This window comes from Paramormyrops kingsleyae, chromosome 19, assembly GCF_048594095.1.
Source record: "Paramormyrops kingsleyae isolate MSU_618 chromosome 19, PKINGS_0.4, whole genome shotgun sequence".
In the NCBI taxonomy this organism is placed as follows: domain Eukaryota; kingdom Metazoa; phylum Chordata; class Actinopteri; order Osteoglossiformes; family Mormyridae; genus Paramormyrops; species Paramormyrops kingsleyae.
Genome location: NC_132815.1, coordinates 30,753,312 through 30,779,511, shown reverse-complemented (window position 1 = coordinate 30,779,511; position 26,200 = coordinate 30,753,312). Strand labels below are relative to the sequence as shown.

General features: G+C 41.5%; 1 protein-coding gene across 3 annotated transcripts in view; it reads right to left on the bottom strand.

The window, feature by feature from the left end:
• Window positions 1–750: 750 nt before the first annotated feature.
• The window catches only part of LOC140577590 (putative E3 ubiquitin-protein ligase UBR7), a 39,184-nt gene continuing 13,734 nt past the window's right edge, over window positions 751–26,200 (bottom strand). For 2 of the 3 annotated variants that reach the window (XM_072702502.1, XM_072702503.1), the window contains exons 3-12: window positions 18,179–18,312; window positions 17,602–17,662; window positions 17,336–17,431; window positions 4,088–4,141; window positions 3,575–3,680; window positions 3,372–3,493; window positions 2,944–3,117; window positions 2,673–2,844; window positions 2,526–2,587; window positions 751–1,485 (exon numbers count right to left, since the gene is read on the bottom strand). In XM_072702502.1, the coding sequence (XP_072558603.1) occupies window positions 1,393–1,485; window positions 2,526–2,587; window positions 2,673–2,844; window positions 2,944–3,117; window positions 3,372–3,493; window positions 3,575–3,680; window positions 4,088–4,141; window positions 17,336–17,431; window positions 17,602–17,662; window positions 18,179–18,312 (1,074 nt within the window). In that variant the 3' untranslated portion in view covers window positions 751–1,392. The remainder of the gene's footprint in view (window positions 1,486–2,525; window positions 2,588–2,672; window positions 2,845–2,943; window positions 3,118–3,371; window positions 3,494–3,574; window positions 3,681–4,087; window positions 4,142–17,335; window positions 17,432–17,601; window positions 17,663–18,178; window positions 18,313–26,200) is intronic. The other variant, XM_072702504.1, reaches the window with a different exon arrangement.

Genomic DNA, 26,200 nt, shown 5'->3' with positions numbered 1-26,200 from the left:
GGCTAAGGTTTATTTTGGGTATATTTTCAAATCCGTTTTTGCTTCATAAATATCACAATGTTTATAGCAAAAAAAATCACGACGTGATATTTTACCAATATCTTGCAGCCCTAGATCTGCTTTAAATAGCAAGGATAGCTGATGCCACTCATTTTCTTATTGATTTGGAACCAAGATAATCCAAGGTTTACATCTCAATACCAGTACTGATATTTGATGTTGGCCCCTTTGAGGATTAAATTTAATGTTATCTGCCACTCAAACGGCAGCTCATTAGTTTACAAGGCAGACATTGCCCCTTTTATGTGAATGTCTGCAGATTAAGAAACCTAGAGTCAACTTGCCAAATTGATAACCACCATCATAGTACCATTTAACTCTGATTGCAGCAATCATGATTAGTTAACCTGGCTCTATTGAGCCAGAAATTTGCTTTTTAAGTTTTGTCATTGGATGGGTCTAATCAAAGCATTTCTAGGTAGAAAGGAGTGTGTAGCAGTTTAACCTGCAAGGCATGTAGCCTACAAAATAAATAGCTTTGATCAGTATCCTGTTTGTGGTCTTTTTGTGTATTCTTGTGTTATGCCAAATATTTGGTAATTATTTTCATGAAATATAGGTGTTAGCAATCTGACATCTGTGATCCTGTAGGATGCTCCATCTTCCTTGCACGTGGAACACTAAGTCGCTTAGATAAATGATGGATGAGCAATGAATCCACAAACAGAAAAGGAATCTCAGCATCGCCGCTGTTGTTACATTATTCAACTTTATTTCTCGAATTGTCACACACAGAAATGGGGACACCACAAGTTCAAATGCAGGGACAAGGAGTGGGACATTGTTAAAAAACGATACACAATCCCATGACACTTTCCAACACTGTCATTCCGTCACGGGAATAGCGGACATGATGACAAACCAGTCTGCCGAGAGGATGTGCAGTTGGTCCAAGAATCCGGACAAAACCAGTTGGGACAGAGCTATTTACAACAACAGTAATTTCTTACTTTAAAACACACCAGCGAAAAACTGCAGAAACAGGCAGAACCAGCCTCTGGAAAACCAAAGCAGGTCACTAACGAAGTTTCCATTTTGGTCCACTTTCATGGTATTTTTAATTTTACCATCACTACATGCTCTTTCAGCTGGACAATCTTCTGGAAAGGGACACTACACACAATTTTGTGCTGTTATAAATTATTACAAAAACACAAGGAGGTGGGATGCACAACCTCAGAGATACTGACTGCATTTTTATTTAAAAGCACAAGTAGAATAGCAGGACAGAGTGAGTAGTAGATTATACTGGCATTGTTATAATGGCAGTAGTATTAAAAGCTGGGGTTCCGGCTTGATGGGCGTGAAAAGATTGTATGGAGCCATGCTTCTTCAGCTGCAGTAGTACTGGCCAGCATTGGCTCGCCGCCTCTTCCGGCTCTGCTGCTGCTCAAAGAAGCGCTGGATGTCTTCGGGGGTCACCACCTGTTAGGAAGTGAAGGAGCAGAACTCAGCACAGCTAAGGCAGCTTCCAGTGGCATATTCCTCACCTCAAGAAATGCTGCCAATCACTGGACCAGAGCAATTTGATTGGACCCGGAACTCGCTCTGACCAGATGGGACATTGGTACAACAGATTCTCAACAATCTGACATCTGCTGATTGTAGAGCCCTCAGCATCCTCATACCACGTGACCTGAGCACAATGTCCAACAGCATCTTCTAGGTTCTCTCTGGGTACTCACCTTCCAACTCGGCAGTCATTCCTGTGTTCCCTCAAGCCTCTTTCTTAGGGCCACTGCTCTTTGTATTATACATCCTACCCATTGGCTGTACTGTTAACAATCTAATCTCAACTTCTACTGTTGGTGATGATATCCAGATGTACATCAGGACTAACTCAATCCACTCACCACCTATGTCCCAAATCAAAGACTGTTTATCGGCAATCAAGATCAGGTTGACCAACAACTTTCTCAAATTCAATAGTGACAAAAATCCATCCTCAATAAAGCTGGCTTGATTCCACATTGAAGGAACAGCAGTTCTCCTCCCACTGATAGGTTACAGCCTTGGAGTTATTCTAGAATCCCCTCTTCATCTTCCATGTATGTAACATTGCACAAATCAGACCTTGCCTCTCCCTCATCCACGCCTTCATTCCAGCTGCCTCAACTACTGTAACTCCCTCCTGATGGGCATCAGCTCCCAATCCCTGCACAAGCTTCAAATGGTCCACAACTCTGCAGCTCACCTCCTCACCATGTGGTTTACATGCAATAAAGTTGAAAGATAAAATGAAAGAACAGGGTCGGCGTCATGGGGGGGCATTCAACGGCCATGTCCCCCAAATAAGCCATTGTGTGCCCCCAAACGGCACCCACTAAGGACACCATCTTTTATAATTCTTATTATAATTCTTATAATTTTATAATCCAAAGATCTTTGGTAATAATATACTAATCAGAATGAAACCCACCAATCATGAGATGAATGTTAACATTCCATTAGCCACACTTCCTTACCTTTCCTTCATGTGCAAACCTCTGCAGATACTCCTTCAGCTCTGTCTTCATATCATTGTACTCTAATAAAGGGAAAGGTAGCACTGTTAACTCCCTTCCCAGCTCAGCAGTTTGGAAGCAGCTCCCCTTTCAGGCAGGAGGTCTCACCATAGATGATCTCCAGCTGCTGCACACGGTCCAGCGTGTTAAGTGCTGACATCAGTGGGTCACGACCCTCGGACATACCCTCCTGATCCGTTGTCTTACCCTTGTTCTCATAGGCTAGGACTGTGTCTGACTCATCCAGCAGGAAGGGCACCCCCACATCTATGTAGACAGCCTACACCGGGGGGGAAGGGATAAATAGAGTGGCATGTACATGAGAATCAGGAGCGGGAGACTTGTGGTCCACGACCTGGCTGAGTTGAGAAAACAGTACCTTGCAGTTGGTGCAGGTGCACAGTCTGGAGCGCCAGAACTGAGGCCAGAAGACAGCTCCCTCCCTTGGCCTGGACAGTACTCGAGCCTCCAGTTCCGTCAGCCTGCAATGCACTGCTAAACCCTCCACCTCCTGGTGTTTTCGCTTGCCAGATATGGCTCCATTAGCCTGGACCTTCAAAGGGGAGACGACACGAGCTGTGACTGTGTGGTTATAGAAAAATAATCAACACCTTTCAGATACAAGAATTAAACAGTACTGTGGTATAATGGTGAGTAAAGCATCATCAGCACCAGTATCTCCTAGTCACAGTGGAAATCTCTCTACCCATCACTAAGCTTTTGCACATTAGCCCAATCCTTACTGGACAGCTCCCTCTACTGGTCACAGGAAGCATGTGTGATTACTGGTAACACACTGGTCAGTACCTTCTCTTCCTCCTGACAATGCAAGCTGGTCGAGGGTTCCTCTGTGCCATTCCTACAGCTGCTGTCAATCTCCTCCTTCTTCACAACCACCTTCTCTTCCTTTATCTCATCATCTGCCTTGACTGAGTTCACACACAGACACACAGTATGACCCTTCAGATAGTCACTTACGGCTGTTGCTGAGCCTGACCCAGGAAGCTCACCTGCCAGATGGGTGGCGTAGGTCCACAAGAAAGGTGCCTTGTTCATACAGGCCTCGCAAACCATCTCCTGCATTTCCACCCCTTCTGCCACCCTGCAGCCCAGGTGCTGCAGACCAGAGCAGAGCATCAGAGCACCATAAAGACCTTCTTTCCAATCAGGTACCAAATCCCTTTGTTACTGTTAAGTTTTGCTCACTTGAAATTTTGCTTAAAAGCAGTAGTTGTCAATCCTGCTCTTGGAGGAGTCCCTGCCAGAATGTTTTCATTCCAACTCTACCTTAATCAGACTCAGATGGTCCTTAATAGGCTAATAATTAATGTGATAGGTTGAAAGCAGTGGAGGCTGGAATGAACATACTCATTTAAAACTGAATACACTGCTTTAAGATATTTTGAGTGATGGTGAAAAATATAAGGAATTGCATGCAATCACATTCTTGAATACATTATGGGGGAAGTACTCCCTGTGCTTCAGAACTTTACAAGGTTTTGTCAACAGTTTACAACACTTACTCTCCCGTGGAACCAGTCCTCGCAAACGATGCACTGAATCATCTCATCTGGAATCTAGGAGAAAGAGACAGTCCTGCGTGGGCAAACCTGCTTACAATAACAAAGACAGACAAGCACATACGCCAACTGAAAAAACAAAAGAAATATAAAAACCACCACCCACGTAACCGTACTGGCACACTAACACTCGAATATACTTCAAAATGATTCCAATCAACCGCTTCAACAGCACAACACAAGTGCACCCCGCGTCTACTTCGCTCCCTCACAGTGCAACAATCCTAGCAATCTCTACAGCAATCCCAGCAGCCTCAGTATGGAAAACGTATTCGCAAACTAAATTCAGGCACGTTAGTGACCATTATAGGCACCATCTGGAGCACTGTATGTTGGTAAATTTCAGTGTTTTGCACAAAAGTATTAGCTAAACAGCTACACGGGTTAATAAACAGCGCAAGTGTTATCGACAGCGGCGGGTGTCGCGTGAGTGCCGTTTCTGTCTGCGTACCTTCGCAAAAAACACGAATGTCTATCTAATGTCTGTAACATTAACTCGGAAAAGGACAGTTGCTCCTGAGCTTTGCTCGGTCGCCAGTCGGGGCCGGGTGGACATTTTCCACTTTTTTCCCGCTCTGGCAGTAGCCTGCTTTGAGAGGGTTTTTGTGGTTTTTTGGCCTCCCAAGAGCAATTTTGCTTTATTTCAGTTAAATGTGGTTCAGTTGGAAGTTATTCTCGGGTAAGTAATTGTTAATTTGGTTATTTTAAAGGTTTAATTACTAAGGTTATCATCTCTGACCTTATTGGATACTTTAAAAAGTTCAGTTTTAACACAAGTCTTAATTGTGTTTTATTGGACTCCGCACTTTATTATATTAACTATACGTTAATTTAATCACGTAAAAATTAAATACGCTATATAAATATACTGGGCTGGTATGGTTAAGGTTCGTGACCTCGAGGAGCAACTGACTCAAACACAACAAGGAGTTAGACGAAAGAGTTAATACGCCTTTTAGAGAGACTGTGTGTACGTCACAAGAGGGGAAGGGGGAGAATGAAGAACAGATAGGTCGAGAGAGCTGGGTGAACGTAGGTCATAGACGTAGAAAAGGGTGTACACAGTTTACAGAGGTGGCATCACCTGAAGTGACTGTGTCTAACCGCTTTCACGTGCTTCCAGCTTTAGAGTGAAGTGCAGCTTTATTGCACTTCATATTGCACTCATCTAACTTTTAGCACTGCCTATAGTCTCCCTTACTTTGGATAATTGCATTTATTTCCACCACCTTCTCCTGGGGGGTGCTGCCTGGAGCCCTCAATCTATCAAGATGTCCAGCACACCCTGCAACATGTGACGTCGCCACTACCAATGACGTCCGTGCATCCAGCTCGCCGTTCTGCCTGTGTCATCTTCCTTGTATGACCCGCTCCCTGCCTTCTGGCTGCCTGGCGATTGGAGGGAGTGGTGGCACCGGCTTGTCATCTCCCCCCTGCTCCCCGTTTGTGTTTCAGATTTAACTGTATTTGACTCTCCCTGCCGGCCCCTGGAGGATGGGCTCCCCCTTTGAGTCTGGTCCCTCCCAAGGTTTCTTCCTTCTGGGGAGTTTTTCCTTGCCACTGTCGCCTATGGCTTACTCACTGGGGGCTTTGGGTCAGGATGCTGTAAAGCATTTTGGGACAATGTAATGTTGTGATAATGCGCTATACAAAAATAAATTTGTTGTTGTTGTTGTTGTTGTTGTTGTAGTAGTAGAGCTGGAAGAGACTGGGGAGGCAGGTGGGCACTTGGGCACTGAGGAGCCCCCTCCTCCCAGGAGGAGGGAGGTTGTGGTAGTAGGGGATTCAATTACAGTATTAGAGGTGTAGACAGTTATGTGTGCACCCGTGATAGAGGGTCCCGTACAGTGTGTTGCCTGCCTGGTGCCCAGGTAGGGGACCTTCTGAATCGTGTGCACAGGATTTTGGCCCCAGCTGGGGTGGTTCCAGTGGTCATGGTGCAACTTGGCACCAATGACATAGGAAAGGGCAGGAGGGCTGTTCTGCAGGATAAATTTACAGATGTCGCGGATGAGTGTAGAAGCAGAATGTTCACAGTAGTATTCTCTGGAATACTTCCCCTGCCGTGTGCAAGCCAGGCTAAGTTAGCTGAGATAAGGAGATTAAACGCGTGGCTAAAAGGGTGGTGTAAGAAAGAGGGGTTTAGGTTTATGGGGCACTAGAAGACCTTCTGGAACAGGTGGGACCTGTTCAAGCCGGATGGGTTGCATCTGAACCAGAGGGGAACCAGTGTATCGGGGAGGCGTATGTGTACAGTAGTTGAGGAATGTTTAAACTAGGGACTGGGGGGGCAGGGAGGTTAGTTATGAATATAGGTGGGGGGAGACGGAAAGCCCAAATTAATATTAAAAGTGTGCACTGTAAAAGGCCTACCCTTTGTGGTCTGTATTTGAACGCTAGGAGTATTAGAAACAAAATTCATGATTTAGAGGTTTCAATTCCATCAGACTCTTACAACATTATAGGAATAACAGAAACATGGATGAGTGACAATGATGGAGAAGAATATAATATGGATGGTTACACGTTGTTCCGTAGAGACCGGATAGGCAAGAAGGGAGGTGGTGTTGCAGTATACGTAAAAGAAAACTTGCAGACAAGGGAGCTCACTGATAAAAATAAAAGTACAGAAGCTGTATGGGTAAAACTAGATACTAAAACCTCGAATGGCCTAATTGTCGGGGTTAGCTACCTAATGTAGCTGCAGAGGAAAGCAGAATGTTATATGACAATATCAGGATTATGAGTCATAAAAACGATGTGGTGGTTATGGGTGATTTTAATTTACCTGGGATACAGTGGGACATAAGTTCATTTACAGAAGAGCCAGAGACTGAGATGATGGAATTACAGGATTGTTTTTCACTCAGTTTGTTAATACCCCTACCAGGGGAGAAGCCCCTTCTTGGTCTTGTTTTCTCTAACAACCAAGATAGGATTGGAAAATTAGAGGTTTTAGAACCACTGGACGGTAGTGATCACAACATGATCAAAGTGCAAGTCCAAAACAAAAATATACAATGTGAGGAAGGCTAACTTTAATGGAATGAGAAACTAGAAACTGTAAACTGGATGGAGTGAAACAGCAAAACTGTTGAAGAGGCATGGGGATTTTTTAAAAGCACATTGTTGCAAGTGCAAGAGGACTTCATACCTGATTCCAGCAAAACTAAATCTAGGAAACTGCAGCCAAGGTAGTTTACAATGGAAATTAAGAATAAAGTCAGGAGGAAAAGGGCTCTCTTCCACAAATGGAAATTAACTAATGGTTTCAAAATAGACCAGGAGTATCCAAGTCTACAGGTTGAGTTTAAAAATGACATTAGACGAGCTAAAAGGAATGTAGAAAGGAAGATTGTATTGGAGGCTAAGGATGACATTTGGAGGAAGAGAAGGATGACGTTTCTTCCAATATTTTAACTCCAAAGGAGCTCTAAAAGCGGAAATCACTAATCTGCAGTATAGTAAGGGTCTTATAATTGAAAATGAAATTGATATAGTAAAAGAGTTTAATAATTATTTTACATGGGTGTTCACAATAGAGAACACAAGTAACTTGCTTGACCAATACATGTATAACTGAGTCTGATGTGGAACAAAGCCTAGCTAAGCTCAAAATAAATAAATCGCAAGGCCCTGATGGCATCTTACCTATAGTTTTGAAAGACATGAGGGATATTATTAGCCAACCTTTAACTTTTCAGAAATCCTTATCTACTGTGGCCTGTACTACGAAGTGGGGTTACTGGCTTATTGGGGTAACTTGTCAGATTTAAGGTACCACCGTTTAAATGGACTTCATATTCGTTCACTTACATTTTGCCCAGACTACCTTAAATCCGACAAGTTACCCTAATAAGCCAGTAACCCCGCTTTGTAGTATAGGGCACTGGTGTGGTACCTTCTGATTGGAAGCACGCTAATATAACACCCATATTCAAAAAAGGGGATAGAAGTAATCCAGCAAACTATAGGCCAATCAGTTTAATTTGCATAACTGGAAAAGTAATGGAAGTTATAATCCAAGTGAAAATGGTAGATTACCTGGATTCAAATAACATTCTGAGGGATAGCCAACATGGATTTAGGAGAGGTAGATCCTGCTTAACGAATCTACTCGAGTTCTTTGAGGAAGCTACAAGAGAAACTGATCACAAAAAGGCCTACGACGTGATCGATTTAGATTTCAGAAGGCCTTTGATGCTGTCCCCCACAAATGGCTCTTGCTTAAGCTCAATGATGCAGGGGTATTAGGAACTGTAGCAGCTTGGATCGAAAACTGGTTAACAGACAGCAAGCAGCGGGTTGTTATTAAAGGCACAATGTCGCAGTGGGCCTGCGTTCATAGTGAGGTACCGCAGGGGTCATTTTAGGACCACTATTGTTCCTAATTTACATTAATGATATTGACACCAATACATACAGTAAACTGGTTAAATTTGCAGACGATACCGAGGTAGGTGGTGTAGTAGATACTAAACTAGCAGCACAGAGGCTACAACGGGATCTTGATTTAATTAGCAACTGGGCTGATACCTGGCAGATGAAATTTTACGTAGATAAATGTAAGGTAATCCATGCAGGGAGCAGAAATTTAAAGTACAGATATTTTATGGGTTACACTGAAATAAAGGTAGCTGATTATGAGAAAGACCTTGGTGTGTATGTTGATGCTTCCATGTCCCAGTGAGGGGAAGCAATTAAAAAGGACAATGGGATGTCACCCAGGCTTCATATTATTGAGACTGTGTCTGTTCCCCGCGGTTTTAATCGTGGGGGGTCATTCCATTGTAGTTCGTGTCTTGCAAACCTTAGAGAAATTAGACCTATTTCAACTCTGGATAGTAGGTGTAATGCAAACCTAAAACTTGGACTCCTGAACATTAGATCGCTGGCTCCTAAGACATTGCTCGTAAATGAAATCATTACTGATTCTAATCTTAGTGCCCTATGTCTTACTGAGACTTGGCTAAAACCGAATGAGTTCTTGGCACTAAATGAATCCACTCCAGCTGAGTATAGCTATAAGCATACTCCTCGACCCGATCGCAAAGGTGGCGGAGTTGCTGCAATATTTAAGACCGACCTAGGAGTGCGTGAAAATACTGGTTATAGCTTTAGTACGTTTGAATTTATTATTCTAAATCTTGCAAGCACATCTAAGTGTAGTTCTACACCTCCAATCACCATTGCCATTGTGTATAGACCGCCAGGCCCCTATAGCAATTTCCTTAAGGAATTTGCAGATTTCTTAACAAGCTTGGTGGTTACTACCGACAAGGCCTTGATTGTTGGTGATTTTAATATTCATATGGAAAATGAAAGTGATCCAGTAACAAAAGCATTTACTGCCATTCTTGACTCTGTCGGTGTACATCAGAATGTAACTGGGCCAACTCATGCCTGTAACCACACCCTAGACCTGATTCTTAGTCATGGTGTCCTGGTAGAACACATATCAATTATCCCTCAGAATCCTCTACTTTCAGATCATTACCTTTTAACATTTCAAATACAACATAACTCCCCTAAGGCCCCAGACCAGAGGTACGATACTAGACGTTCCATAGCCTCATTATCCGCTGCAACTTTTCTGGAACAGCTCCCACAGTCCTTTAACCTAACCTCTGAAGTGTCATGTGTAAATGAACTTGAACAGGTAACCGTGAACATGGTAGAATCATTTCGTACCACTCTTGATCATGTAGCACCACTCAAGAAAATAAAACATAGAGATAAGAAACCTGCCCCCTGGTACTCTAACCGTACACGTGAACTTAAACAAGCTTCACGAAAGCTAGAACGCAAATGGCGGTCAACAAAATTAGAAGTTTTTAGATTTGCCCGGAAAGAGAGCCTGTCTAAGTATAGACATGCACTAATGACTGCTAGGTCTATGTATCTCTCTAAACTAATAGAAAATAACAAAACCAATCCTAAATTCCTATTTGAAACTGTATCTAGGTTAACAAAGAATCGTTCAATGTTAAACTCACAAGTCCCAGAAGCTCTTGGTAGTGATGCCTTTATTGCGTTTTTTAATAATAAAATAACCACGATTAGACATACCATCACGAGCACGCCCACGGTTGCACACAACCACCAATCCTCTGCTAGTGCTAGTGTTATTAGTACTAATGATAACATCTTTGAATGTTTCACTCCTGTAGTGCAGACAGAACTCCTTCAGTTAATTTCCTCTTGCAAACCCACTACTAGCCTTGTTGACCCAATACCCACCAATCTACTTAAGGAAATTGCACCACTGATTAGCACTACATTGTTAAACTTGTTAAACTCATCTCTTAGTCTTGGATATGTTCCTAAATCTTTTAAAATGGCTGTTATTAGACCTATCCTAAAGAAACCAAATCTTGAACCTAGTGACTTAGGAAACTATAGACCCATCTCAAATCTTCCCTTCATTTCTAAAATTCTTGAGAAAGTTGTTGCTCACCAGCTGTCCTCCTTTCTTCAAGATAATAATGCTAACGAGCTATATCAGTCTGGTTTCAGACCCAATCATAGCACAGAAACGGCCTTAGTCAAAGTGATAAACGACTTGCTTATGGCTTCCGACCGTGGCTGTATATCGCTATTATTCTTACTGGATCTAACTGCAGCATTCGATACTGTAGACCATAATATTCTTTTGGACCAGTTGGAAACATTGATTGGCATTAAAGGGACAGCACTACTGTGGTTTCGTTCGTATTTAACTGATCGTTATCAGTTTGTCCATGTAAACAATGAGTCATCCATAGCCACTAAAGTAAGATATGGTGTCCCGCAGGGATCAGTGCTGGGCCCCCTACTGTTCAATCTATATATGCTACCGCTTGGTAACATAATTAGAAATTACAGTGTTAATTTTCATTGTTATGCTGATGATACACAATTGTATATATCTGTTAAACCTAGTGACGCATCCCAGCTCTCTTCTTTAGCCGACTGTCTGCTAGACATCCGTTGTTGGATGGCAAGGAATTTCCTCATGTTAAATACTGAAAAAACTGAGGTTCTTTTAATCGGTCCTAAGGAGGCCCGCAATAAGTTTGTAAACCCCAACCCTAGCGGCCTCCCTACTCAATTTAAAACAGTGGTCAGAAATCTTGGTGTCCTGGTAGACTCCGACCTCTGCTTCAGTGCTCACATAAATAGCATTACGAGTACGGCATTTTATCATCTACGGAACATAACCAAGCTTCGGAAGTTGCTGTCCTTTCAAGATGCAGAAAAACTAATACATGCCTTTATAACTTCTAGATTGGACTACTGCAATGCCCTCCTTTCGGGTTGTCCATCTGGATCCCTACATAAACTTCAGTTAGTACAAAATGCAGCTGCCAGAGTTCTAACAAAAACTAAAAAATTTGATCACATTAGCCCTATCTTGTCTTCCCTGCACTGGCTACCGGTCAAGTTTAGGATTGACTACAAATTATTACTATTGACTTACAAAACTCTGAATGGCCTTGCACCACAATATCTCAATGATCTTCTGGTCCCTTACAACCCTTCTCGCCTGCTTCGTTCACAAGGAGCAGGATATCTATTAGTTCCTAAAGTAGACAGGGCTACGGCAGGCTGCAGAGCATTCTCTTACAGAGCTCCGCAGCTGTGGAATGGTCTCCCGGCGGATGTGCGGGATTCAGGCACACTCTCGCTTTTCAAGTCTAGATTAAAAACGCACTTGTATAGCTTAGCGTATAGGAAACCTAGTTCTGGTTCCAGCTAGTCCCTCACTCCCCGTCAGACTAACAGTATGAGGTGATGAGCTGGGTGGGGATCGGTGTCATTGGCTTTGGATAAACTGATGCGTCAGTGCTGTCACTCTAGCTCTACACTAGAGTGCTGATGTTCAGGGAGTCCCCATGCCTGTGTTCCCGCCTGTCTCTCCCTCTTTCTCGTGCTGCTATACTCAGATCTGCCGGAGCCTAGACGAATATTGCACTCGATCATTTTGCTTGCACTGCCTCTGGTGTCCTCAACTCTGACTAATACACAATTATTCTCACTTCCTCCCTCACCCGTTCTGGGGTGTGCTCCATGGAGCACAATGTCGTTGAAGAGTTTATGCCTCTGCGGCCTGCAAGACAACTACCTCCACCTCCGGCAACTACCCTCCAACCTGCCTGCCCTTGGCTCAACACGATGCCTCGCCATCCATCCTGCGGCTGTGTGTCTATTAATCCTGCCATCGTGCATCAAGCACCACGTGCCTGCACCGGTCGGCCGCTGCATTGAGACATATATTTCAACCCCTGTATTAGCTTAGTCATTTCATCTTGTCTGTATTAGCTTAGTCATTTCATCTTGTTTGTTTGACTCATCTGCCGGCCCCTGGAGGATGGGCTCCCCCTTTGGGTCTGGTTCCTCCCAAGGTTTAGTCCTCTTAGGGAGTTTTTCCTTGCCACCGTTGCCTTTGGCTTACTCAATGGGGGGTCCTTACGAGGCAGAAATGTAAAGCGCATTGAGACAATGTAATGTTGTGATAATGCGCTATATAAATAAAATTGAATTGAATTGAATGTTGGGTTATGTCTCTAGGTGTGTGGAGTTTAAGTCAAGGGAGGTGATGCTACAATTATACAAATCCTTGGTAAGACCCCACCTAGAAAATTTTGTGCAGGTTTGGTCACCATACCTTAAAAAGGACATTGCTGCCTTGGAAAAGGTTCAACGTAGGGCTACAAGAATGAATCCAGGTCTTAGAGGAATGTCTTATGAGGAGAGCTTAGCTGAGCTGAATCTGTTTAGCCTCACAGAAAGGAGATTAAGGGAGGACATGATCCAGGTATATAAGATTCTAACAGGTCTGGATGCTGTTCAGCCAAATCGCTACTTCAATATTAGTTTAAATACTAGAACTTGTGGCAATAGGTGGAAATTAGCGGGAGAACATTTTAAACTGAATTTGAGAACACACTTCTTTACATAGCATGTAGTTAGAGTATGGAATAGTCTTCCTGTTAATGTAGTGCAAGCTAAAACCCAAGGTTCCTTTAAATCAGAGCTAGATAAGATTTTAACAACTCTGAGCTATTAGTTAAGTTCTCCCCAAACGAGCTTGATGGGCCGAATGGCCTCCTCTCCTTTGTAAATTTCTTATGTTCTTACTAATTGGCAGTTGCGACCCATGCTCGCAGATAAAAAAAAAAAAAAGTAATTGCAAAGGCGTGTGTAGCAAGAGGTGTTTCAAATTGTGTGCTGAACTCACTTCTCCTGTATCTGAAAACAGATTAACTTATTTCAGGAATTTGTTTAATTTAGTATGTTAAATGTTTTTTGTGAAATAGTATAAGTTGAATATTCATCCATCCATCCATCACTGTTACCGCTTAAACCCAACTGGGGTTGCAGGGGAGACTGGAGCCTCTCTCGGGAACAACAGGCAGAGGCAGGATCCAACCCTGTGCAGTCGGCAACACACACACAGGCACACGCACACAATTACGGGGCCAACTTAGAGTCACCAATTAACCTACCGCGCATACTTTTGGACTGTTTGAAGGAAACCGGAGCAAACATGGGGAGAGCGTGCAAACTCCACACAGAAAGGTCCTAGGCCCAGCCCGGGGACCGAACCCAGGACCCCGATAAGCCAGTAACCCTGCTTCGTAGTACAGGCCCCATGTGTGTGAGGAGTTTGCATGTTCTCCCCATATGATCATAAGGTTTCCTCTGGTTCCTTTGGGTTGCTGGGATACTCTGGTCCCCCCCCCCCCCCTACACTAGAGTGCTGATGTTAGCAAATTGCCCGTAGGTGTGTATGTGTCAGTGAATGGTGTGCCCTGTAATGGGCTGGCACCCCAACCTGGATCGTTCCCTGTCTTGTACTCACAGTGTCTGGGATAGGCTTGGAACCCCCTGCAACCCTAAATAGCACAAACAGGTACATAAAATGGAGAATGGCTAAAAGAAACCTCAAACTCTCTCTCTCCCGGTGCATGCCTGATGATGATGATGATGATGACAGCAGCAAAGGGTAGCTAACAGAGTCTACTGTGCCTGCCGCTCCTCGGTCTGCAAGGCAGTTTTAAATCGGCCAAGTACAGGAGTTCACCTGTTTTTTATTTTTATTTATCCTTTATTTTACCAGGAAGGTTCCATTGAGATACAGGAAATCCTGGAAGTTATGACAAAGGGAAAATGTACGGACAGTCCCCAGGTTATGAATGAGATTGTTCCCAAAGTCTGTCTAAGTCAAATCTGTAGGTAAATCAGAAAAATAATACCAGTACGTCATAATAATAAACAGTAATAAGAAAAGTAACTACATATGGTACTGTACTGTAGGTTGAGCCGACAAACCACTAAAGCCGTCTGAGTCACAAAGCAATGTGTGCATTTGTTAATACAAATCATTGTATTTAACTTAAAGTATATTATATTAAACATTCATGACAGTCCATTTGTAAGTACAAGTTAAAGTTCAAAAGTCAAACATTCTTAAGCCAGGGACTATGTGTACTGCAACTTCGTACCCAAGTAGGGCATGAGATTGCTGGTTGAATCAACTTCATTAGTGATTAGAATGACTATAAAAAGGAGAGAAAAGTCTGGTGACATGCAGCTCATGTGACTGTAGTAGAACAAAATACCATTCACAAAGTTTAACTTCTAAATTTCTACTGATGAAGATGAAGGCATGGATGTGCCAAAGACATCTGACAATGACAGGTTGAATTACAAATGAATTGAAAACTAGTATGTCGGAAGGCTTTAAAGGCAAATTATATCCCTGTTATAAACAATTGTGGAACAAACGTTTTGGGAAAGACAATGCTATCAGATATTGTATGTTGCACATATGTGATGGAAGAACTGTGATTCGAAGGCATTAGGTGCAGAGTTAGGCTGTACAGCAGAAAACCCATCAGCGGTTTAAACTCAGTGCTGGCTGCCACACATTTATCGAGCACACTTCAGTCAAATTATGCTGGGACAATTCACTGCTGTCCATTATCACATGGGGCACTTGGTGGCAGGGACAAGCATATTCTGCAGCAAATGGAAAGCCAATATTTTGTTGCCTTAGGTCAATTTTTACATGGTCTTTTTTTCCCCAGACGTCTCAAAGTTCAGCCTCACACATCAAAAGAATTCTCTGATCTTGTGCAATTGAGGTGGCTGCAATTGAAACCTTTGTGACTATAGTTTAAAGGTTGAAGGAAAAGGCATTAATAGAAGGGAAGATGCAGGAATTCTTACAGCACATAGAGCAAATTTCTCGGGCTGAAAGTACAAAACAAGAGAAAGTACTGAGAGCAAGCAGGAAGGGGAGGAGTACAAGTACCCTCACTGGCAGATCCTTCCAATATGTCAAACTGAAGGGCCCCCAAAGTCACACCACTTTCAGAAATGACCTGAATGCAATAACTGAAAAAACAGTTGACATTACTGTTAAAGAACTAGAGAACAGATTTGGAAATATGACAACGTTACACATCAGAGGTCAAGTCGTTCTCTGTGTTTTGACATGACACACGGCCACGAGACATTGTTATGGGGAGCAGGAGAATGACACAGCAGTGACAAAATTTAGTCAAAAGCGCAGCAAAACTTAAAACCTCAGTGAAAATCAGTAGTGGGCCCCTCACTTGAAGATTCAGTACAGAGAACTCCTCACCTGAGCTGTTCAATGCAGAACTCAGCTTGGAGCATTGCCTGACAGCAAGTAAAACAAGCACAGACCTAACTAAACTGGCTGACCAAGTACGTAATTGTCATGCTTTTATGTGTCACACAATCATGTGTTCTTGTGTTATTACATATTATATAGACAATACAGAAGAGCTCGTAATGATAGGTTGAGCAGACAACAGCAAACACCACAGTGATTAATATACATATTTTTACTTATTTCATGTTTGACATGTAAAGGTGATTTTGGAACCTAAAAATTTGATTTGCCGACGATTCTGAAGAAAAAAAAAAAGTGAATCGTGATTCTTTTAGTGATTTAAACAGCAAGGATGAACATGATTATAATTGTCTTGGAGAACGCATGCAGCGCTGATGCAAAAGCAACACAGGTAAACTTTAAACTGATTTTTAAACATATACTAGATAATCTTGAAAAGGAATAATAATTAAAATTGCAAAATTGACTTTTTTTTCTTCATATGAGAGACTAAAAAATTTTTAGCGAAACAAACTCCCTGCGCTACAATGTCTGTATATAGAACTGAAAATAAGAAAGACTGATCTTAATCTAGCTGACTGGCGAAGTATGAATTACATGTGCACAATATGCTATGTTGGTATTAATATCACACATCAGCCAGACCTATAATATACAGCCACTTTTCGAATTCAGTACAAAAAAACCCTGCCTCGCGTTGTGATGTCATTCAGCACCAGTACCAGATTTTATAGCAGTGGAAATCCAACACCTTGAAGTACCGTACTTCTGATACTTTCTTGAAGTACTAAAAGTTACCTGGTGTGTTGTAAAAGTGCCCCTTAAAGAGAATGCAGAATTATGGAATGCTTGAGACTCTCTGGGGAAAAGTAGGAGTGCTTGCTTTGATCCAACTGATGTAATACAGAAGAATCGTTGTAATTTACAAATGAGATTGCATAGAAGTGTGAATCGAGATTGTGTTTTTAAAAAAAAATAAAAATAAAAAAAAAAAAAACAATTAGCCCAATAACTTTTTCCTCTATGGAGGCCTGTTATATAGCTGGAACTTAAGTGGACAACAGCAGCTCCACTCTTGGGACTTAAACAAGCACCATTCTGGTTAATAGTCCATTCCTATAACCACACCACCTGCTGCCCCAATACTGTTAAACTAGAGATTGCATTTAACACAGATATGTATAGTCTTAACAAAAAAGGAAATGAAAAATATAAAATTTGAGTTACTATGCAACTGTTAAAAATCAAGAGATACATATTCAACTTAGAACACAGTGTTTTTAGCAGCCAAATTTTTTTTTATTTATATTTTTATACTGATTTCTGGATTTGCTAAGGAAACTGTCAGTTTGGCTGCAGATGCTGGAAAAGTGATGTCCAAAGTCACCAAGTCTCTTGTGGATCAGGGTACAGCTAAGCCTGTTCTATTACACAGAAGTTGAACACTGAACACACACAAAATCATGCAAATTAACAACATGCCAAAGCTGTGCTATCAGGGAAGTAAAAATTTACAAAAAGCTTTCAGGAAAAGGTGGCCTTGCCTGGTCCTCTAGATCCGGGTATGGCCTGTTGCAGATGCAATACAAGCCAAAGAAATTGTGGCTGTATTTGTTGTCAGCGTTCAGTTGATCTTTTTCCTTCAGAGAAGAGAAAAGTGTCAGTTTCAATACTTTCACTTTAATATGAACAAAATGAACAAAATGAATGTTAGGCCACTACAGTTACAAGTTAATTCTACACATCGCACTTTCTGCTGTAAGCAAATGTGAGCTGCAAAAAGATCTGGAAGGAATAAAGCTGAACGTACGGGACACAGCTTGCACTCGAAGTCTTTGAATTTGGAATTACCACAATCACAGCGGAAGTTCCTAAAAAGAAACATCAGCTTAAAACATACAAGCAATGTGTACTGATAAGACATTCAAGCAACATGGCATGCAGTTTTGGCTTATGAGACAAGAAAACCCTACGTTTTCCAAATATTGAATAGTAAGTGAAATATTGAAATGTTTACAGGTGCCGTTTTCCAATAATTTAACATGACACAAACCATCGTGCACTTAAAAGCAGTCCATCCCATTACCAGTATAAAATAGCCTACATGCCTTCCTACAGACCCAGATTTTCTGCCCCAAAAAACACTGGTCAAGTCTGGCGACCCCTTTCAAGACAATAAACTTCAGAGCTGGGGGGAATCTCCCATGCTAAAATTTGTAATGATAAAATATGACAAGCAGGGGGGAATAAAAACTCTTTAGCACATTCAGAAACTTCTGTGTACCGTTCTCAATTATTTTACGCCCCACCACCACCAGATTCAGGACCCACAGTTTGAGAACCATTTATACAGACAGGCAATAGGTGACAGAGACTCTAAGGCTCACCTTTTGGTGTAGAGCTCAAAAAGCTCATGGCCCTCGTGGCATGTGTAGGAGCAGGCAAGACAGACTCCGGCCGGCTCTCCACCCGTCGGCGTGCACGTGTTGCATGCATATAGTGCCTGTCGCTTCACATAGCCCTGCAGCACAACACGACACAGCCTCAGCCGGTAGAACCTCATTCGATGAGCGATTGCACCAATTTAAGTGTGCAACCACTTTCAAACACAGATGCAAAGTCAAAAAACATCATAAAACCTACCATGCAAGTGCTATCCCCTATATTAATTAATCAGATTTAATATACAATCATCCAGTCCAGGCGTAAGCAACCCTGATTCTGGAGTGCCAGTATCCAATAGGTTTTGTATCCTAGCTGAGATCAGATGCAATTCATCAGAGATCCAAATAGGATAGAAAATCCTGGATTAGGATTGCCTACTTCTAATCCAGCCTGTTCATTTATACCAAGAAATATTAAACTATTACTCAGTATTTGGTCTGGGTACTTTCTGTTTGGAGTAAAACAGGAAACTGCAGATATTTCCCTGTGCAAAGTTAAGAAAATTATTATTATTATTTAAATGGGTCAAAAAAGGACATTACACAGAGCGGAAATAAAAATTGTAAAGTCCAAGTCAGAGGGATGCAAGACAACAGAAACTGCCAAACTTTTAAAATATGATCACCATACAATTGAATGTTTGGTGGCCAGCAACCAAAGGTGACAGAAGGAGCATGCTGAGACAAGATGACCAAAGATTTGTGTCAGATTAAAGGGAAGACTTTAAAAGGGAACTGTTTAGCATCAAATGCCACTGTTTTTCAATACTGCAATCTGAATGAATTCTCTGGAAATTCTAGGTACAATGTGACATTGTTAAGGTCACAAAAGCTGAAAAAACAAGCTCCACAGACAAGCTAAAACATCAAGAATGCACATGGACATGTCTCAAGACTGATTTTACAATGGTTTTGTGGACAGAAGAGATGACAATGAATCTTGATGAAGTGAATGGTTGGGCCAGTGGATGGACACCTTCTTCAAGCACCAACAAGGTGGTGGTGGAGTGATGATGTAAGCTGTAATTATCAGTGATGAACTTGTCGGACTTTTCCAACTTGAAGATGGTGTAAAAATTAACTACAAGATCTACTGCCAATTTCTATAACATACCTTCTTTATACACTGGTACAAAAAGAAGTCAGCAGCTTTCAAAAAGGCTATGATATTCATGCAGATCAATGCCCCCTCACAAGCAAGTATTCCATAAATTGGACTCTGTACAGGCAGGCCAGAAACACACTGACCAAGGAAATTAGAGTGGCTAAAAGAAACTACTCTGAGAAAGAAAAAAAAAGAGAAAAAAAAATAGGTCAGTGGATGATGCAGTAAACATCCTGTAACATCTCGACCACTCAGGGACTTATGCAAGGATCCCGTTTATGGACTTTAGTTCGCAGTTCAACACCATTGTCCCAGAAATCCTCTCCTCCAATCTCTCCCAGCTGAACATATCTCCTGCCATCTATCAGTGGGTCATCAGCTTCTGACTGGCAGGGAAAAGCAAGTGAGGCTGGAGGAGATCACCAACAGCACTAGTGCTCCTCAGGGTTGTGTCCTATCCCCCCTGCTCTTCTCCCTCTATACCAACAACTGCACCTCCATGGACCCAGCTGGGAAACTCCTGAAGTTTGCCGGACGACACTACAGTCATTGGACTTATCCAAGATGGCGACGAGTCTGTATATCAACGGGACTTTGGTGCAGCCAGAACAATCAGGAGCTAAACACGTTCAAGACTGTGGAAATGACAGTGGGCTTTAGGAAAACACCCCTCAGCACTAGTTCCCCTCACCATACACAGCACCCTTGTGTCACCTGTGGAGACCTTCAAGTTCCTGGGAACTATCATTTCCCAAGAACTGAAGTGGGAGAGCAACATCTCCTCCATCCTCAAGAAGGCCTAGCAGAAGATGTACTTCCTGTGACAACTGAGGAAGTACAATCTCGACCAGGAACTGCTGATCAAGTTCTACTCAGCAGTCACTGAATCCATCCTGTGCTCCTCCATCACAGTCTGGTTTAGAGGAGCCACCAAACAGGTCAGGAACAGACTGCAATGAACAGTTATGACAGCAGAACGAATCATTGGTGCCCCCTGCCCTCCCTCCAGAACTTGTACACTTCTAGAACCAGGAAAAGGACAAGGAAAATCATCAATGACCCATCACACCCTGGACACTGTCTTTTTGAACTCCTCCCCTCTGGCAGACGATTCAGAGGTCTGCAGACCAGGACTAGTCGCCAAAGTAACGGTTTCTTCCCTTAAGCCATCACCCTTACAAACATCTGACCCACAACATCAACCTACACCTGATTCCCTAACTGCTACACCCTGCTCTACTCACAACACACCATTGAATCTAAGACATCCCATACACTTTGCACCTTCTATGTTATTTACAGACAGACAATTTGTAAACAAGATGTCTTTTATATTGTATTTAATCCTCACTGTTTTGTTCTATTGTATTGTAATGTACCAGAGAGACACCAACTGTCAGACAAAAATTCCTTGTGTGTGCCACACTCACACTTGGCCAATAAACCTGATTCTGAATTGACCAAAAAGGTTTTGAAAGATGATCTAATGATGACTTTGCCATGGGTGTAAATTTCATTTAACAGTAGGGGGGGGACAATAAATATAAAATTTCTCATGAGCAAGGGGACACAAATAATACAGTCAAATTGTACTTATAAAGATATGTCCCCACAGTGAAAATCTTTGCTTCTCATTATTATTGTAGCATGGAGTCATTATGGTTATTTTCAAAGTTTTTCTCAGGTTCAATGACAAAGCAGATTTTTCTTCAAAACTATTTATTGCATTGTTTGTTATGTTGTTTACAGTCAAGCCATCAACATACAATAAAATTTAAACATGACTGTTTAAATGCATAATAGAAATTGATTATACAAAAAATACAGTGGGGTCAGTTCGGACGTAGCACATGGCTCATTTAGTAAATGCACAGCTAAACAATATGCTAATTGTGGCCGTTAATGTTAAGTTAACATTATGCCAAGTCGTCACAAATAAAACAATGCATGGGAAACGGCTTTGGCATGTTAGTTGCAGTGCACTATGCAACAAGCTATTTTAAACAAGCTAACGTTAACTAGATAAGTAATATTTTAATCGCTAATATAGCAGAATCATGGAAAATTACATCGGTAATCAGCATTTTTGCGGCAACTAATTTATGAAAGAGTCTGCATCAACTACATTGATGAGTATCGCTTCATTTAAAGTGAATAAAATACCCTTCTTACTGGAGTTCAACATTAATTGAGCCGCAGCCACACACCTGACTCGTGTGTGTAGAGTAGGTGAGATGAACTGGGAAAGCAGGCAGTGGGCCAAACCACTGTGAGGAAGGGGAGGGGGAACTCAACTGTTTCTAAATCCATTTTTTGCGTTTGTTTTTTTTTTTCTACTTACACAATTATTTTAGGTATACATACATATATTTTTCACAATAGAGAGTGCGATTTTTTTTTTTTATAATTTTTTTGGGGGGGACAACCCTCGGATGGGGGGGGGGCATGTCCCCTCCATCCCCCCCGGGATTTACGCCCATGGACTTAGCACTCTTCATCTCCTGACTTAATCCCCAACTACTGGGCCTTGCTAAAGTATGAGATTTACCAAGACAGCAATCAGTACACTCCTCAGAACAGGATCTGGGAAGCTGTCCTCACGGCTTCAACCAATATAGGACATGATCAAACCAAAAACTTGACGGGTTCAATGGACAACAGGCTCATGATGGTCTTTGATAAGAATAGTGACTATACAGGACATTATACTTGGTAAAGCAGATTGTATAGAACAACCGATAATTAATTATTCTTTACAGAGATTGAATATCTAAAAAAAACTAGTGCTGTCAAACGATTAAAATTTTTAATCAGATTAATCACAGGGTTGCTGTGGATTAATTTAATCACGATTAAATATTCATTTTTAATCTATATTAATCAATTCATTTTGCATGAGCAAACAGTAAAATGGAATATATATGCACTTAACATGTTTGTTGAACATCTTGAACATGAGTCAGATGCATTCCATCTGCCACAGAAGTGCTACACCATGGACCCATATCAAAAAGTAATATTTTTTGCTTAGCCGAACAACTTGTCGTATTTAAGGTACCTCGGTTTAAATGGTCTTTATCTGCATTCACTTAAAATTAGCCCGAACTACTGTAAATCCGACAAATAATCCAACTAATCATGAAATCCAATTCTAGCCCGGTTAATTGCCATTGTTAGCAATATCAGTTGATAACACATTACGCTCCGTGCTTTATGTATAAAACTCCATAGCAACATGTCCACAAATAAATTGGACGGTATAGTGTGTGCGACCAATTTAAGAACATAAGAACTATACAAACGAGAGCAGGCCATTCGGCCCATCGAGCTCGCTTGGGGAGAACTTAACTAATAGCTCAGAGTTGTTAAAATCTTATCTAGCTCTGATTTAAAGGAACCCAAGGATTCAGCTTGCACTATGTTATCAGGAAGACTATTCCATACTCTGACTACACGCTGTGTAAAGAAGTGCTTCCTTAAATCCAGTTTGAAATGTTCTCCCGCTAATTTCCACCTATGGCCACGAGTTCTTGTATTTGAACTAATGCTGAAGTAACTATTCGGTTGAACAGCATCCAAACCTGTTAGAATTTTATAGACCTGGATCATGTCCCCCCTCAGTCTCCTTTGCTTGAGGCTGAACAGATTTAGCTCAACTAACCTTTCCTCGTATGACATTCCCCTAAGACCAGGAATCATTCTTGTGGCCCTACGCTGCACCTTTTCTAAGGCCGCAATGTCCTTTTTAAGATATGGTGACCAAACCTGCACACAATATTCTAGGTGAGGTCTCACCAAGGAATTGTATAATCTTAGCATTACCTCCTGAGCCACAAATGAGAAGTAGTGCTTAAACAGTATAAAACTACAACTTTCTCTTCTGTTGATAAAAGGCACAGCCATCTCAGATTCTGAACTTTGGATCCTCTGTGCTGCTCCGAGATATTTCTCGGATCTCCGAGAAATGGGAGTGCGCATGTTGTCACTTCCGGCTTCAAAACTCGGAATCCGACTCGGAATACGAGTTCCCAGGGCAAATGGAACGCACCAAAACTGCCCGAAATGGGTTGACAGAGACATTTTAGGGATTTTGAGTCATTCTGCGCTGCAGATGGGTTAATTGCGCTATAAATTTTAATCAGATTAATCACGATGATGGATTAATTCGCTTTAACCCGTTAATTTTGACAGCCCTAAAAAAACCTAAATTATTTCTGTTGATGGAGAGAAAAATCCACTTTCTGATTGTCTAATAATTCTGCACACTGATGAGTGTTTTTCTTTTATTGTTGTTTGTGACTTACTAATGTTACATTTTCTCTCTAAATAAATTTACTTGAAGCAAGACAAATTCATAAAATTATCTCTGGGAGTAGTACTTCCCTAATAATTCTGCATGCAATGTAGGCTGCTGATCAGTAAAATTGACAAACAAATGTAATTTGATTAAATCACAACTAGCACACCTGCAGTATATTTTTGCACTCAGTTCAACAGAATAAACCACAACATGCAACTTCTACCAAATTGTACTATGAAAACATAAAGGGAAAGATTTAGGATTTGCGTTCAGCCTCAAAATTTGAAGATCTGCAGCTGGATCTCCGAGAAATGGGAGTGCGCATGTCGTCACTTCCGGCTTCAAAACTCGGAATCCGACTCAGAGTTCCAAGGGCAAATTGAATGTCATATTAGTCCCTGATAGCTAGAAACTCCCCTGGTTCGTGCATACATGTACTGTCAAACACAGAAATTTATGCCAAACTTTCCTTTTTTTTTAATTTTTTTTTTTTATTGAACTTTTAACGACATGAAAATGTACAGGAAAACATTTTCAGCATTAATGAAAAGTCAAACATAGAAGACAAAAAAGCCCTCTTCTGCAAAAAAAAACAAAAAAAACAACATATGCAGCTAATAGCAAACCTGTTGGTCACCTAATGTTAAATGGAACCAGATACAGGATTGTCATTACGCAAAAACAACAGACAACATTCCAGGCCCACCAAGGCAACAAAATATAAAATTAAACCTTAGTTACTCAGGGATGGCTGCCAACCCTAATTTTTGAACACGTGGAAAAAAGGACCCCATATCTTATTAAACTTATGCAGGGTCAGGAAGGAGTCTACGGGTGAGGCCCCTGGGAGACTCGGACAATGGGGGCTCAAATTGCGGACAAAGCTACGGACCTGCAAATACCTAAAAAAGTGTGTACTTGGCAACAAAAACTTTTGTGAAAGCTGCTGAAATTATGCAAATGTATAATTGATATATAAATCACTGAATGTCTTAATACCCAGATTGGACCACAAAGAGAATGCACCATCAATCAAAGAGGGATGAAAAACAGGATTGGCTGATATTGGAGCTGAAAATGAAAATGCCTGCAGACCGAAGTGGTGTCGAAACTGGTTCCAAATTCGTAAAGTGGTCCTAACTAGAATGTTTTTACAATAGGGGGAGAGTGCAAAAGAAAGAGGAGTATGAGTGAGGGCTGTCAATGAAGCCAGTTTAGAAGAAATTGACTCCATATTCAGCCATGAAGGAGGGTCTGGCTGCGCTTCTAGATGAGTCCACAAATGAATTATTCTGATATTTGTTGCCCAGTAGTAAAACCTGAAATTAGGCAAGGCCAAACCACCAAGGGACTTTGGATTCTGTAAAAGTTCTCTCCTGAGTCGAAGAACTTTCTTATTCCAAATAAACTCTGAAACTAAAGAGTCCAGTTTTGGAAAAAAAGGTTTGAGGAAGAAATACTGGTATGCACTGGAAAAAGATAAGACAATTTGGGGAGAAAATTCAATTTGACCATGTTAACCCGGGCTATCAGGGACAAGGGCAATAACGACTAGCGATGAAAATCTTCCTGAATCTGAGTCAGCAATGGGGCAAAATTGAACTTAAACAAGTCCTTAAATTTGGCTCTCACCTGAATACCAAGGTATGTAAAACCCAATTGAACAATTTTGAATGGAAAATCCAAAGATGTATTACGGGCAGCATTGTTCAATGGAAGGAATTCGTTCTTGTCCAAGTTTATCTTATAACCAGAAATGCAACCAAATGACTCGAGAATATCAAGCACAGCAGGAATTGAAACAGAACAATTAGCAATAATATAAAGCAGCAAATCATCTGCATAAAGAGAGACACTGTTCAAGACCGTTTCTAACCAGTCCAGTTATACGAGAATCGGACTGGAGGGCAACGGCGGGTGGTTCAATGGCAACAGCAAATAAAACAGGACTTAATGGGCAACCCTGACGAGTGGAACGAAACAAAGGAAAATACCCTGAATGAATATTATTTGTTCTAACTGATGCCATAGGGGAAGAATAGAGCAATTGTATCCAGGAAATGAAACTCTGACCAAATCCAAATCGCTCCAATGCATGAAACAGATAATCCCACTCCACCCGGTCAAAGGCTTTCTCTGCATCTAAAGAAATCAGGGCCTCTGAGCCAGATGAACCTGGAGTGCTGTACATGACACTGAAAAGTCAACTAAGGTTATAGAAAGAGTGTCTGTTCTGGATAAACCCCGTTTGATCAGGAGAAATAATGGAGGGCAAAACAGATTCCAATCGCATAGCTAATAATTTGGATAAAAGTTTTACATCTATGCATAGTAAACTTATAGGACGATAGCTTGAACATAACAATGGGTCCTTTTCTTTTTCAAAATTAGAGATATTGAAGCCTGGTTAAGTGTTGGGGCAATATAAGCAGTTCAAACAATTCAATAAACATTTCAATCAAAATAGGTCTTAGTTTATCAAAGAAAATCTTATAAAACTCCACTGGAAAACCGTCCGAACCTGGACATTTCCCAGATTGCATGGATAGTGTGGCTCTTT